General features: G+C 45.1%; 1 protein-coding gene across 1 annotated transcript in view; it reads left to right on the top strand.

Moving 5' to 3' along the window:
* Positions 1-15,434, top strand: part of ALOX5 (arachidonate 5-lipoxygenase) — a 77,043-nt gene that overhangs the window by 38,888 nt on the left and 22,721 nt on the right. The window contains exons 5-6 of the mRNA XM_072628507.1: positions 10,655-10,761; positions 12,011-12,183. Coding sequence (XP_072484608.1) covers positions 10,655-10,761; positions 12,011-12,183 — 280 coding nt within the window. The remainder of the gene's footprint in view (positions 1-10,654; positions 10,762-12,010; positions 12,184-15,434) is intronic.

The raw sequence follows: 15,434 nt of genomic DNA on the forward strand, positions 1-15,434 counted from the left end.
TCTTGCAATCCCTGGCTTTTATCACACGTTCATGAAGCAGAATTCTAAGGGCTGGAGAGTCAGTTAGACTCTTCTACTGTTCCTCCAATTTAGCAGCAAAATGAATATGGGCATAATAAGCAGTTTTTTGTGATAAGTACCAATAAGAGGTGAAAGCCAAAGCTGATGCAAAATAGATACTAGTGAATTTTATTTGCAGGATAAGAGCTTCATCTGGCTCAATCCATATGGATAGTGAGTATGAGGAGTGCCTGGACTGACAGTTTCTTTGGGTATTACCAGTCCTGCCTATCTGACTACCACTTCTCAGCCTCCTTTCTGGCCCATGTTCCATACCTTGGCTCCTTAATACGTATGTAGACCCTAAGTCTCTGCCCTGGGTCTTCTCTTCCCCCTCTTCACTTTCTCTCATCTCCAAATGCTCTTGATGATTGGAGTGCTAAGTGGCCATGCCAAGCCTGAGCTTGGAGACAATCTTTTCTACACTCATGATTGGTCTTTGAGGAAATTTGGACTTTGTAAGTATTCAGTTGGCCTCAAATGTAGGCACCTATTGACTGAGGTTGAACTCATGGCACCTAATTAACCTAAAGATGATAAATAGTCGGTGACTTTGAATGGTAGTGACTTATCTCAGGATGAGATGTCTGCTCAACTTGGGTACTGGTCATAATCCTGATGATGCCTTTAACCAAAGATATTGTTATCTCAGAATTTAAATGTTGGGGAGAGGAGATAGGGCAAAACCTTTTGCGGGAGTTATAGGGAAAATAATCTGCTGACCTTTAGCGTGTAACCTAATGAGGTTTCAAATGGCTATGCTGCAAAATTGACTCAACATTCAATCAAAAAGGATTACAATAAACTATGTTTAATATAATTTTTTTTTCTGTTTAGGAAAGGCATCTCCCCCAAAGGGAACTGCCCTGACCATTTCAATAGAAAATAATAACAATAGCAATCAGAAAAACAGTAAACCATTCTGACTTGATCCATCAATTTGCCTCACTTCTATAGGTGGAAAATCACACGTTGGTAACATATCAGTTGCACTTTAAACTGGGGAGGGGGTCACAACCGATGACTAAGGACCATCCAAGGCAACTTCCTTCCTTCCTTCCAGACCAAGTGCAGGGCCATGTTCTGTTGTTCAGTCATTTCAGTCGTGTCTGACTCTTCATGACCCCGTGTGGGGTTTTCTTGATAGAGATACTGGAGTGGTTTGCCATTTCCTTCTCCAGCTCATTTTATAGATGAGGAAACAAGGTTAAGTGACTTGCCCAGGGCCACACAGCTAGTGTGAGCTAGTCTGAGGTCACATTTGAACTCAGGACTTCCTGAATCCAGGCCCCCACATTTTATCCACTGTGCCACCTAGCTACCCTACATCCTATGTGACAGCAACAATAAAATAGTGATTTATAAAAATAATAGCACTTTAAGGTTTGCATGTCACTTCACACAGGCTATCTCATTTGATCCTCATGACAACCCTGTAAGTAGGAGTTATTATCCCCATTTTACAGAAGACAACTCTGAGATTCAGAATAGTTAAGTGACTTGCCCAGGATCACAAAGCTAACAAGCATCTGAGGCAGGATTTAAGTCCAGGTTTTGTTGACTCCAAATCTAGTGATCAAGCTACACCTAACTACCTACCCAGAAAATTCTACCTTGATTCTCTCACCCCTACCCACCTAATGCCCGGCCCCCTAAGAATTACTTTGTATTTAATTATCTGTGTATATCTTCCTGTACCCTTCATTCAATGCAGGGAAATTTTCAGTTTTATATTTGTATCTAGCACACAACAGATGTTTAATGAATATTTATTGAATAAATGTATCTAAGATATATAAAAAGCCTTTAAAAATACAAGCCAACCCAGGCCTATGGGTTTTTCATGGTTTCCAGGAGCTCCTGGTGTGGATCTTCCAGCATCAGCTCAGAGGCTTTTACCTTCAGAAGGTGCTTGGGACACCAAGGGTTAAATGACTTACCCAGGGCTACCCAGTCAGTGTATGTCAGAGGCACAACTTGAATCTGGGTCTTGCTGGCTCTGAGGGTAACTTTCTATCCACTAGACTCACCTTTCCACAAACATTAAGCCAAGACTTACGGGATTCAGAGCTCTGCCTGTGAGCCTACTCAAAACCTAAGTTTGTGGGTAGAGGCCTAAAGTGGGGGTGGCATGGGAAGGCAAGGGAAGGAAGCCCTCACTGATGAACTTCCTGTCTTCCTTTCAGAGACTCTTAGGGCATCTAGTCCATTGGGAAACTTTTTGGCAATTTCCTCTAAAAGATACTCCCAAAGTAGCTATGCAGCTTCTGCTGAAACACTTTCAGGAAAAGGGACGCTTCTGCGTTATGAGGGAAATCATCCCACTTCTAGAATGTTCTAATTGTTAGGAAGTAATTAATATTGAGCTGGAAACTGCCCATCTACAATTTTTAGCCAAGCTCTTTCCTATAACCCTCTCTGCCACAAGATGGCCCCTCCAATCCTCAAAGTAGCCCTCCTGTCATCACCACCCAGCCTTATCTTTTCAAAGCTAACCACCCCAGGTCCTTTATCCCATACATCCTCATACAGTCCATATCCTGGCCCTTTCACTTCAGCTCCCTCCTCCCAACAAGGGCTACCATTGCCCTTCCTAAAGGGACATTCTCAGAACCCAACACTCTATTTCCAATGAACTCTCACTAGATCCGAATGTGAGGGGACTGACTCCGTCCTCCCTCTTTGCATTCCCATTGCCTGGCACATAGTAAGTGCTTTATAAATGCTGGTGGGTCAGCTGATTATGTTTTGGTGTTAACTGTTTCTGTCCTACTTTTCCTCATGAGAAGGTCATTCTCCTTGAGAGATGAATAGAGCCGGCCTTCTCCCTCTGGGCCTCTTTCATGTCTGGCCCGAAGCCACCCTCATGTTTTCGGAAGTACCCCACATAATGCGGTTTCCATCTTTGCCATTTTGCCACTTCCATAGAACTGGGATGACATGGCTGTTTCCTCCCATTTCCTCCCGTTCTATAAAGATATTTTTCCCTTCCTGAAAACTTGGAAATGCTTTCACCCCACTTTCTTCATGATGCTGTAGGACTTCCTCAATTTAAGAACACATCCAAGTCCATTAAAGGAGTAGTTCTCTTTTGAGGGATTTAGGGCAGAGGGAAGTATGACTCTACACACTGGCTGAGGACCTGGGGTTGCTTCTGGTCACTTCTGCAACAAGGTCTGCTGGACACATCCTACACAGAAGCTTTTGGATACAGCCAGCCCTGCAGTCATTCTGGTAGATGGGTAAAATTTTAGATCTGCATTTTCAGGTCAGCCTTGTTAGTATATAGAGAAGGTGGCCACCTGTATTGCACTATGTCAAAGGCACGGGGTAGTTTTCTCTTCTACCATATCCCCAATTATCTTCTTGTCCTTCCGTTGATGGATGCCTGAAATTCCACAATTAGATTTTAATTCCTTTGGAGTAAGGCCACTAACCTATACTATATTTGTTTCCCCTAGAGGAATGACTAATTAAGCCTTTTTTGGGTACCTTATTAGTGTGAATATATTTATCAGGCCTTCCCTAAGTATGACAGGGAAAGAAGACAACATTAGAACACTAAAGCAATTGACGTCTTCCAGAATGAGGAAAAAGAGGTCATTTCAGAGCACAGAAAGCCAGGCTCCTGATAATTTTGCCATTTGCCTTTGGGTACGGTTCCTATTCAAATGCCTGATGCTTCCTCAGAATAGGCTGGGCAGACCACAGGGTGCCACGCCAGTCAAGTGGACTGTCAGGAGCAGTCACTGTTGATATCTCCCTTTGTTCTGGAGAGATGCAGAAAAAAAGCCAAGAAAACCCTGCTCTCATTGGAGGAGAGTCTAATGAAACTATTCAGCGTGCCAACCAAGACATCTGTCAGCTATCTAAGCTGTTCAGATGGAGGGAAGGGCTTGACCTTGACCCTGGAGACCTACAGTTGGCTCCCGAAGGGTCCTAACAAATGACCCTCATCCACTGGTAACTAGTAAATAGGACATCCATGGCAGTGTTTTAGATCTACTGATTTGATCTGATTGCAGGAGATAACTTTCTGTGTTCTCCAGTGAGAAAAGAAATTCCTCAAGCCATAATATTATCTTTCATCTGCAGTGAGTCAGTATCAGGGTAGAAGAATAGGGAAGTGCTCAGCAGGTGTTATCAGCAATGTCGTTGCTGCATCCCTCTTGTGGTGACCACTCGCTCAGTGTCTTTCCTGTCTGGCACCTCAGAGACGCTGAAGTCATACATAAGACTTCTCCAGGGCCACCCACAATGTGGGGAGGAACAGAAACACAGCACCTAAGGACAGTTCCTCGGGAACACTAGACCCTCAGAACCTCGTTACACAGCAAGGAAGAGGTCACTCAGATGTCTTATTCTCCCTCTGTCCAAGAAAATCATCTCTGTGCCTACAACATCAGGACCAGCCTAGGAATGCCAGGGAATCTGGGCTTTTCGGATTATCTGAAAATAGCTTCAGAATGGGAAAAGGACCAGTGCCCTCTTGAGGGGACTTCACAGCAGCTGCTGCCTTCCTGCTCACAGTACAGTTGTCCTGCCTCCCTTCTTGTGGTAGAGAATCAAAGTTTTACTATAGGCTGAGTTCCTCCTCTAGAACTCCCAGTTGTCCATTTTGGGGTTTTGTTTGCTTTTTCCACTCAGCTCCTAAGTAGCTCCTTTTTGTATGGAACATCTCAGAGGAGACCCTTCCCAGTTAGTCCTGTAGCTTCTCACTGGTTTGTGTGTATGTTTGTGTGTGAAGCTGGTGGTCTTTTCTTCTAATAAAGTTAATAGTGGGGAGTCCCAGGATCACAGAAAGCACAGAGTCCATCTAAACCAACCCCGACATTTTACAGATGAGAAAACTGAGGCCCACAACAGTTAAATGACTTGCCTTGAGGCAGATCAGAAGAAAGTAGCAGAACTGGAATTTGAGCCCAGGTCCTCTGACTCCCAAACCTGCCCTCTTTCCACCCCATCCGTTTGCCTCCCTCTGCTAAGATCCTCCAATGCCTCCTCATGGTGTGGAGGAAACTCTGGATGGTTGAAGCCCCCATAGAAGGGTACAAGTGCTGCCAGTTTCTACCAGTCTAGAAGGACTATGAGTATGGGCTGGTGAGGTACGTGGGTTCTGTCATCTCAGGCCCAGCATGGCCACATATGGAGAGCATTGTCACCAGAGAGGTGGCACCAAGTGATATGCTTTGGAGCCTTGGTAACTCCTGGAGCAAAAAGGGGCTAGAGCCTGTGCTGGCGTGGGGGCATTGACACCAGGGATAGCCCAAGTCTGTCCTTGTAGTGTGAAAGCAAGAGGAAGGAAGCTGGATCCTGCAGAAATGGTGACCCCGGTGCAAAACATGCACATGTGTTGGCGTTTTTTTGGGGGGGGGAAGGGAATAAAAGGAATGCTTTGTGATACTTAACAGAAAGAGAAACTAAGGCACGCTGATTCCTCATTACAGTTCAGATCAGATACAAGAGTTCCTGCATCACAAACCTCCACAACTAGAGCGACCTTCAGAGGTCATTTAATTTGACTCTCCCCCCATTTAAAGATTCAGAAATTAGGCTCAGAGAGTGACTTGCTCCAGGTGACTCGTGTCAGAGGTAGAATCTGATCTGACTCCAGAGCTACTAAGTTAAGTGCTTGGAGATACAAAGACAGAAAGGAGCACTCCCTGATTTCAAGGAGCTTATTTGTTGGTGGGGAAAACAACATATACACATATACTCAAAATAGGTGCAAAATAAATACAAGCTAATTTGGCCCCAGGGCAGGGGAGCCCCTTAGCCGTGGAAAAGATCAGGAAAGACACAACATAGGAGGTGACAGGCTGAGTTTTGAAAGAAACTAGAGATTCTAAGATATGAAATAGAGGGAGAATGTATTCTAAGCATGGAGCACAGCCTGTGCAAAGGCACAGAGGGAGGAAATGAAAATTAATAAATGAACAAATAAGTGATTAGTGGCACTTATTATGGGCAGAACAGCATGCTAAGCACTGTGACTACAAATTTAAAAAGTGGGACAGTCCTGGTCCCCAAGGAGTTCACTTTAATAGGGGAGGGGTGGCTGGAGAGTCACAAGGATGGTATATTAGTTAATCCACAGGGCAGTTAATTGACACATCCTTTCTAGAAGCAATGGTAATAGCGATGTTATCACTGTGCCCAATGTGTGAGGAATGTCAAAAAGGTAAGTTTGACCAGACAGAAAAGTAAGGGCAAGGGCAGCTAGGTGGCATAGTGGATAGAGCACTGAGCCTAGAGTCAGGAGGTCCTGAGTTCAGATGTGACCTCAGATACTAGCTGTGTGACCCTGGGCAAGTCACTTCACCTCAATTGCTGAAAAAAGGAAAGAAAGAAAAAAAATAAAGGGTAATTAAGCTTGAAAATATAGTGTGGAGCCAGGTTCTGAGGGGTCATTCTCTGTGTCTATCAAAATCTTACTCATCCTTCACAGGGCCATGGAATTTAGAGCTAGAAGGAGGGGATATGCTGGAGGCAGCTCAGACTGACTGACTATTACATCTTCAGTGTAATCATTGATACCTCAGAAATGGGCAAACACTATAAATCAGGCCTTGATTTATCGTTTTGTTGATTGTCTAGACTTGGGAAAATGATCGGGAAAGTGTTAATATGCAGATTATACTTAAAAGTATATCATGTTTATCTTTTTTTTTCTTTCTGGAGAGCTAGTGGTTAAACATTTCCTAGCACACTTCTGGCTAGTCGGGATCTTAGAGACTCTCACTTTATAATTGGAGGAACTAAGACCCAGAGAGAGGAAGTGTCCCCAAGATCACACAGCTGGTCTGGGGTAGATTGGGCCTCCAAGGTCAGTGCTCTTTTTAGGACCCAGTTAAGGTCAGGTGCTCCAATCCACAGCGTTCTCTCTCACCTTAGAACTCTACTGGGGGACCCTTAACCATCAGCTACCTCGAGTTATCACCAGTGCAATACACACCTTGTTTTCTTTGTTTTTTTTTTTTTTTATTTATTTAACTTTTAACATTTATTTTCACACAATTTTGGGTTACAAATTTTCTCCCCTTTTATCCCCTCCCCCCCCCAGACCCAAGCTTTCTAATTGCCCCTGTGATCTATCTGCTCTCTCCTCTATCCTCCCTCCCTGCCCTTGTCTGCGTCTTCTCTTTTGTCCTGTAGGGCCAGATAGCTTTCTTGACCCCTTAACCTGTATTTCTTGTTACCCAGTGGTAAGAACATTACATTTGGTCCTAACACTTTGAGTTCCAACTTCTTTAGCTCCCTCCCTCTCCACCCCTTCCCCTTGGAAGACAGGCAATTCAATATAGGCCATATCTGTTTAGTTTTGCAAATGATTTCCATACTAGTTGTGTTGTATAGGACTAACTATATTTCCCTCCATCCTATCCTGTCCCCCATTACTTCTATTTTCTTATGGTCCTTTCCCTCCCCATGAGTGTCGACCTCGTATTACATTCTCCTCCCCTCCCCTCCCCTCTATCCTCCCCCCCACCCTGCTTGTGCCCCTGTCCCTCACTCTCCTGTATTATGAGATAGGTTTTCCTATCAAAATGAGTATGCATTATATTCTTTCCTTTAGTGGAATGTGATGAGAGTAGACCTCATGTTTTTCTCTTGCCTCCCCTCTTTATCCAACCACTAATAAGTCTTTTGCTTGCCTCTTTTATGAGAGATAATTTGCCCCATATAACTTCTCCCTTTCTCCTCCCAATATTTCTCTCTCACTGCTTGATTTCATTTTTTTTTTTAAGATATGATCCCATCCTCTTCAATTCACTCTGTGCACTCTGTCTCTATGTGTGTGTGCGTGTGTGCATGTGTGTGTGTGTGTACTCCCACCCAGTACCCAGATACTGAAATGTTTCAAGAGTTACAAATATTGTCTTTCCATGTAGGAATGTAAACAGTTCAACTTTAGTAAGTCCCTTATGACTTCTCTTTGCTGTTCACCTTTTCATGGTTCTCTTCATTCTTGTGTTAGAAAGTCAAATTTTCTTTCCAGCTCTGGTCTTTTCATCAGGAAAATTTGAAAGTCCTCTATTTCATTGAAAGACCATTTTTTTCTCCTGAAGTATTATACTCAGTTTTGCTGGGTAGGTGATTCTTGGCTTCAGTCCTAGTTCCTTTGACTTCTGGAATATCCTATTCCATTCCCTTCTATCCCTCAATGTAGAGGGTGCCAGATCTTGTGCTATCCTGATTGTATTTCCACAATACTTGAATTGTTTCTTTCTAGCTGCTTGCAATATTTTCTCTTTCACCTGGGAATTCTGGAATTTGGCCACAATGCTCCTAGGAGTTTCTCTTTTTGGATCTCTTTCATGCGGTGTTCTGCGGATTCCTTGAATATTTATTTTGCCTTCTGGTTCTAGAATCTCAGGGCAGTTTTCCTTGATAATTTCATGGAAGATGATGTCTAGGCTCTTCTTTTGATAATGGTTCTCAGGTAGTCCCAGAATTTTTACGTTGTCTCTCCTGATTCTATTTTCCAGGTCAGTTGTTTTTCCAATAAGATATTTCACATTATCTTCCATTTTTCGAATCTGCGTGGTATGTTCTGAGATATCTGTCTTTCTCATAAAGTCCTTAGCGTCCATCTGTACCATTCCAGTTTTGAAAGATCTATTTTCTTCAGTGAGCTTTTGAATCTCCTTTTCCATTTGGTTAATTCTGCTTTTGAAAGCATTCTTCTCCTCATTGGCCCCTTGCACCTCCCTTGCCAACTGAGTTAGGCTAGTTCTCAAGGTGCCAATTTCTTCAAGATTTTTTTGGTTCTCCGTTAGCAGGGAGCTGATCTGCTTTTCATGCTTCCCCCTCATCCCTCTCATTTCCCTTCCCAGTCTTTCCTCCACCTCTCTAACTTGATTTTCAAAATTCCTCTTGAGCTCTTCCATGGCCCGAGCCCATTGGGTGGGCTGGGACACAGAATCCTCGATTTCTGTGTCTTTGCCTGATGGCAAGCATTGTTCCTCCCCATCAGAAAGGAAGGGAGGAAGTGTCTTTTCTCCAAGAAAATACCCTTCAATAGTTTTATTTCTTTTGCCTTTTCTGGGCATTCTCCCCAATCAGTGACCTGACCTCTGAATGTTCTCCTCACACCCACCTCGCCTCCTGGTCCTCCCAGCCAGCGTTTGGGGACTGAGATTCAAATGCTGCTTCCTGCCTTAGGGTTTTTGGCGGGGGCAGGGCTGCTAATCAGTGTGAGAATTAAGTTCAGGTGGTCAGGGGCAGGGCTGCCTCTCTGGCTCAGTTCCCTCAGGGGGTTTATGCACAGACCTTCCACAATGGATCCAGGTTCCCGCCCGTTTGGGGAGCCCCGTCTGTAGCCGCCTCTCAGCTTCTATCTCCTGGGGGGGCCCGAGCCATGGGGGCACCCCACTCCCCTCTCAACCCGCCAAAGAGACTCTCTCACCTACCCCCGTCAGTCACCTGTTGGTGGGGGGGCTTGTGCCGCCGCTGGAGATCCCGTCTCTGGAGCCTTCTCAGATCTGTGCCTCTCGGAGCCGCCGCCGGCAGGTCCGGGCTGGGCTCCGCGTCAGCAGTGCAATGGACCTTTTGCGAGAGGTTTGCAGGTCCCTCTGTGGGTGGGGGGACCCACGTGGCCGCTGGAGATCCCGTCCCCGTAGCCCTCTCGGATCTTTTCCTCACGGTGTCGTGGCCGCGGCAGGGCTGCCCTCTGCTCCCCGTCTTGGCGCCCAGTCCATGGCGCGAAGGACCCCCCGCGAGAGGTTTGCAGGTCTCTCCGGAACAGAAATCTCCCTCGCTCCAATATTCCGTGGTCTCTGGGTGCAGAATTCGCCCTGGGTTGGTCCCCTCTAGCCATTCTGTGGTTTGTGGGTTCGGAGCTATGTGTATGTGCGTCTTTCTACTTCGCCATCTTGGCTCCGCCCCCACCTTGTTTTCTTTGTGACCAAAGACGATGTTATGCATCTGGCTTGTGTCCTCCTAGGGCCAGCACAGCCCTTACGGGGGGCCCTTGACTGAGGAAAGGCTTCCTGCTGGCATCCCTGTTGTGTAAAGTTGGCACAAATGAGAGAACTGAGGAGTAGAGCAAGCCTGACCAAACTCTGCCTGCCCCCTGACTAATTCATCATTCTCATCTCCACTGACCAGACTCAGAGATCCCTAAGACCTTAAGTGAACATAGTGATTCAGATGCTTAGGAAACAGAGAAAAAGAGAAAAAAACTAGTGCAATCGTGGGACTCAAACTTTCCTCTTGGGTCTAGACCAGATTAATAGGATTAGAATGGGAAGGGGCATCAGAGGTATCTGACTCAACCCCTTCATATTACAGATGAGGAAACTGAAACCCAAGTCACATAGCAAGGGAGTATCTGAGGTGGGATTCAAACTCAGGTCTTCCTGATTCCCCACCCCATGCTCTTTCTCTTATACCAAGCTGCCTCCATTGGATGCCCTCTTCCAAGGTCAGAGTAAAGCCCAGTGAAGCTTGGCTGGAACCATCAGGAGAAGCACTTGGAGGGGGCCCTTTGTTTGCTGGGGCCGAGGGTCTGGGCTCTGCCAAGGGTCGTGTGCCCTTGCAAGGGCAAGACTCCATCCATCCTCTACAGATGATGATCTCCCTTTGTATGCAGGATGGAGAATCTCTTTATAAACCGCTTCATGCACATGTTCCAGTCTTCCTGGAGTGACTTTGGGGACTTTGAGAAGATCTTTGTCAAGATCAGTAATACCATTTCAGGTAGGCTGCCCATCTGGGTGTGTGGCACACCTTCTTCCCTCAAAGTGAGAGTGTGCCTCCTTGAAATCAAGGAGAAGGGGATCTTTTTCTTATGTTGGCCTCTCCTGAAAATTGGCAAAGGGTCCCTGGATGCCAACTCCAGAAATACAGCCTGGTCACTGGAACAGGATGGGCAGGGTTGGCAGCTCCTGGTGTGATAGGATTCCTTATTTCCTTTGAAGTTCAGTTCAAGAGCCATGTGCTATGTGAGACCCTACCTGATCCCCATGGCCAGTGGTGCCCTCCCCTGCTCATTATTCTGTCTGTCTGTCTGTGCCTCTCTCTCTCTTTGTAGACAGATGGATTGATGGATGGACAAGTGGACAGACAGATATGGAAAGATAGTTATAGATAGATATCTACTATACGCAGATATGTGAATATATCTGTATACACCGATACACACATACTTACACACATATTCTAGTGGAAATTATATTTCCACTAGAATATAAGCTCCCTAAGGACTGTGTGGGGATAGGGACAGGACCTATGATTTCATTGGTATAGGGAGCTCGCTGATGAGGAAGCTCCCTCTGCTGATGCAGATGGGCACCTTGTCTATGATTCATAGTCTCTGGGAGTTGCCTCCAATTCTGCGAGTTTGGGTTAATTCACCTGAGGTCACATAGGCAATACGTGTCAGAGGCAAGTCTTGAACTCAGGTGTCAAGATCAGGAACTTTTGCATTTTGGACTTTGTATCGCTAGCACCTAGCACAGAGCCTAGCACATCAGAGATGCTTAATCTATGCTTGTTAATCAACTGGTTAATTGATAAGGACAGAATCATGATCAAAGATACAGATGTAGCGGGCCCAAAGGGTTGCTTCTATGCCCTTTCCCTACCAAGGGCTTCAGTTCACTGGAGAGTGAAGAGGAGAGTTGGGTCAACTTCTCTTTTAGGTAGATTGGAACCCTTATGGGGCTCCTGGAGCTGATCCCTATACTCCAGTGTCTACTGGAAGACTAGTAACAACCTGAATCAAGAGACAGCCCCATGGTATGGTTGTGCTGGTCCTGACCTAAACCCTTGGAGACTTACTATAAACCATCCCCAGAAGACACAGACCTTTGGGTTTCATTGTATTGCTCGAGAAAGAAAGCCCAAGCTGGCTCTCATTGATCTGCTCCTGGATCCCCGGGGCTCTCTGCTAGCTGGCTGAGCTAGGAGGTGCCAAGGACTCAGTGGAGTATTGTTTCCCCCATAGAATATGTCATGCAGCACTGGCAGGAAGATTTCATGTTTGGCTACCAGTTTCTGAATGGATGCAACCCAGTCATGATTCAGAGATGCACCAAGATCCCAGAGAAGTTCCCAGTGACCACAGAGATGGTGGAATGCAGCCTGGAGCGGCAGCTGACCTTGGAAGAGGAGATCCAGGTAGCAGCAGCACCTTGGCCCAATGGCTGCCTTCCTTTCTTGCTTTCATTATTAATAGAAAGTTAACTCTTTGGGACAGGGATAGTTTCATTTTTCTTGTATCTCCAATGCTGTGTGCCTTGCCTAGAACAGAGTGATGGTCATTCCAGTCATTTCAGTCATGTCCAATTCTTTGTGACCCCATTTGAGGTTTTCTTAGCAAAGATACTAGAGTGGCCATTTCCTTCTCCAGTTCATTTTATAGATGAGGAAACTGAGATAAACAGGGTGAAGTAACTTGCCCAGGGTCACCCAGCTAGTATATGTCTGATGCTAGATTTGAATTCTGATTCCCTCTGTACCATCTTGCTGCCCCATGGTACATAGTAGGCATTTATTAACTGCTTATTGATTATGACATGAATCATATGCTTGAAGGGCAGGGAGTGATTTAGACTTGTGATTTCATCAGTTTAGGGAACTCTTGGCATGGGAAATATCACCCACCTATGCAGATCAGCAACCCCTCTATAGTTTTAGAACACTGATAAGGACACAAAGCTGTTGAATGACTTGTCCATGGTCACATAGTGTTTTGTAGAGGCAGGTTTTGAATCCAGATCTTAGTGATGCCAAAATTGTCCTTCTCTCAGCTATGAAATGTCCTAGAGTAGAAGTTCTTAACTTTTTGTGTGTATCCTGGACCCTTGGAAAGTCTGGAGAAGTCCATGGAATCTTTCTCAGAATTATGTTTTTAAATGCCCAAAATAAAACACCAAGGATTACAAAGGAAACCAAAGGTTAGTGAAAATGAATGTAATTCTTTTCTCACCAAATGTCACAGGCCCACTGAAATCCATTCACCCCTGCTCTATTGCAGAATATTCTTTTAATAGCTTAAGACTGCACTAAGACTTTTGGTACACCCTGTGTGTAGTAAAATGTAATATGATCATGTATTTATGTTGTCTTCATAACATCATTGTGAAACAGAAATACCATATCATAGATGGAGAGCTAGCCTCAGATCCAGGAAGACCCAGGTTCGGGTGTCATCGGTTCTGACACATATTAGTTGTGTGACAAGCCTGAGCAAGTCATTTTTAACCTCTAAGTAAGTATCTAAGACACTGAGTTGCAGATAAAGTTCTGACATACATTAGTAGAGGGACTTTTTCTCTTGGGATGTCTCTTTCCATTGAAATGGTAGACCCAGATCTGGGCTCCATCTCTCTTCCTATCCTACTGTTGTCAACAATAGCTCACATTTCATCTTATTCTTCAACAGTCAGGGTTGACTGACTTGCCCAGGGTCATACAGCTAGTAAGTGTCTGAGGTCAGATTTGAACAGAGGTACACCTTACTCCATGACTAGTACACTCTCCACTGCGCCAACTAGCTGCCCCAGGAGCTCACATTTCAATAACACTTAACAGCAGCTCCTCCGACCAACAGAAAAAAAGCACACCATGCTGGCTTGATTATTCCCATTGAGCAGACAAGGAAACCAAGGCATTTGCCTATAATCACCTGCTCCAAGTCCAGTGCTTTGCCCTCTACTCTGAGCTGATGGGAGGATCTCAGAGCTCATAGAATTATAGACCTATAGAGTCCATCTAGTCTACTCTCTTTGTTTTATAGACAAGGACTCCCTAAGGCCACATGGGAAGCATTTGAACTCCCCAACCTCTGACTCCAGAGTCCATGATCTGTAACCAGAGATTATCTGATCCAACTTTTCACAGAGCCACTGGGCTCCATTCTGGCCTATGAACCACTCATCATTATTATCTACAATTTGGATGATGATATAAAAAGCAAAAAAAAATTACATTTCCATAGCACTTTAAAGCTTATAAAATGCTTACCCTGCAGCCATCCTGGGATAGGATGGGCAAGTATCAATATCATCTCATTTTACAGATAAGAAAACTGAGGTTCTGAAAGTTATGTGTCCAGGGTCTTTGACTCAGGATAGCTGAGAATGGGAACCTGCCTAAGTATTGTCAACCATGGCTCCTGGCTCCTCCTGCCCTTTGGCATTAGATACTCTATTCTGTTTCTATTACTTAGTCCCTAGTGTTCTTGATAGTGGTGACAGCAGTAGCCTCAGTTTTTGGCATCCCATTCTTGTACCACCCAACACTATCAGAGAAACCCAGGTGAGCCTCACCCCAGCCTCCTCAGTTCCCTGGCTACCCAGTGATAAGACCAGGCAAGTTGTCCTACAGAAGGCAGTTGGTCAATGAGTCAACAAGGGCCTGTTACATACCTGGCACCATGCCAAGAACTGGGGCTACAAAGAGTCAAAAAACAATCCCTGCTCTCCTGCAGCTCCCAGTCTGATGAGGGAGACAACATGCAAACAGCTATGGACAAACAAGATAGAGACAGGATAAAAGGCACATCTTAACAGAGGAAAGGCTTCCTGTAGAAGGTGAGATTTTAGCTGGGACTTAAAGGAAGTCTCTGAGGAGGTGCAGATGAGCAGAGAGCATTTCACAAAGGGGAGGACAGACAGTGAAAATGTCCAGAGGTGGGAGGTGGAGTATCTTCTTCAAGGGAATAGCCAGGAGGCCAGTGACTCTGGATCACAGAAAACCAGTGGGGAGGGAGAGGTATGAGGAGTAAGAATGTTAAAAGAGGAGTGGGAGGAGCATTAGGAAGGACTTTGAATGCCAGTCAGGATTTTCTGTTTGATCTTGCAAGGGATAGGGTGCCACTTGCATTTATTGAGTTGGCTGGGAGGGGGAGGTGACATGGTGAGACCTGGACTTTAAGAAGCAGACTTATTCTGTCTAGCTTCAGGAGGTAGAATTAGGACCCGTGGATAAAAGTCACAGCCTGGAACATTTCTGCTCCACATAAAAGAAGCATGCTCTAACAATTAGAATGGTCCAACAATGGAACACACACCATCACTGGCAGTAGTCAGGCAGAATTAGAAATTAGGTGATAGTTTTCTCTATCAGGAAGGAAATTCAGAAAGGAAGTTCAGGGTTGCTCTAATCTAAGTGAAGGAAGTGAGAGCTAATGAATCACATGTTAAAATAAAGCTCCAAAGTTTACCAAGTACCTTTCTTACAATTACCATCTGAGGTGGTTGATGGACGTATTATAAACCCCAGTTTACAGATGAAGCTTAATGACTTATCCAGGGACACGGAGCTAAGAAGTGTCACAGCTAGGATTTAAACCCCAAACTTCTGGGGCTGACTCCTCTGCTCTTTCTACTTATACCATCCTGCTGCTGGGCAAATAAAACTCGGCT

Source organism: Notamacropus eugenii, chromosome 1, assembly GCF_028372415.1.
Source record: "Notamacropus eugenii isolate mMacEug1 chromosome 1, mMacEug1.pri_v2, whole genome shotgun sequence".
In the NCBI taxonomy this organism is placed as follows: Eukaryota; Metazoa; Chordata; class Mammalia; order Diprotodontia; family Macropodidae; genus Notamacropus; species Notamacropus eugenii.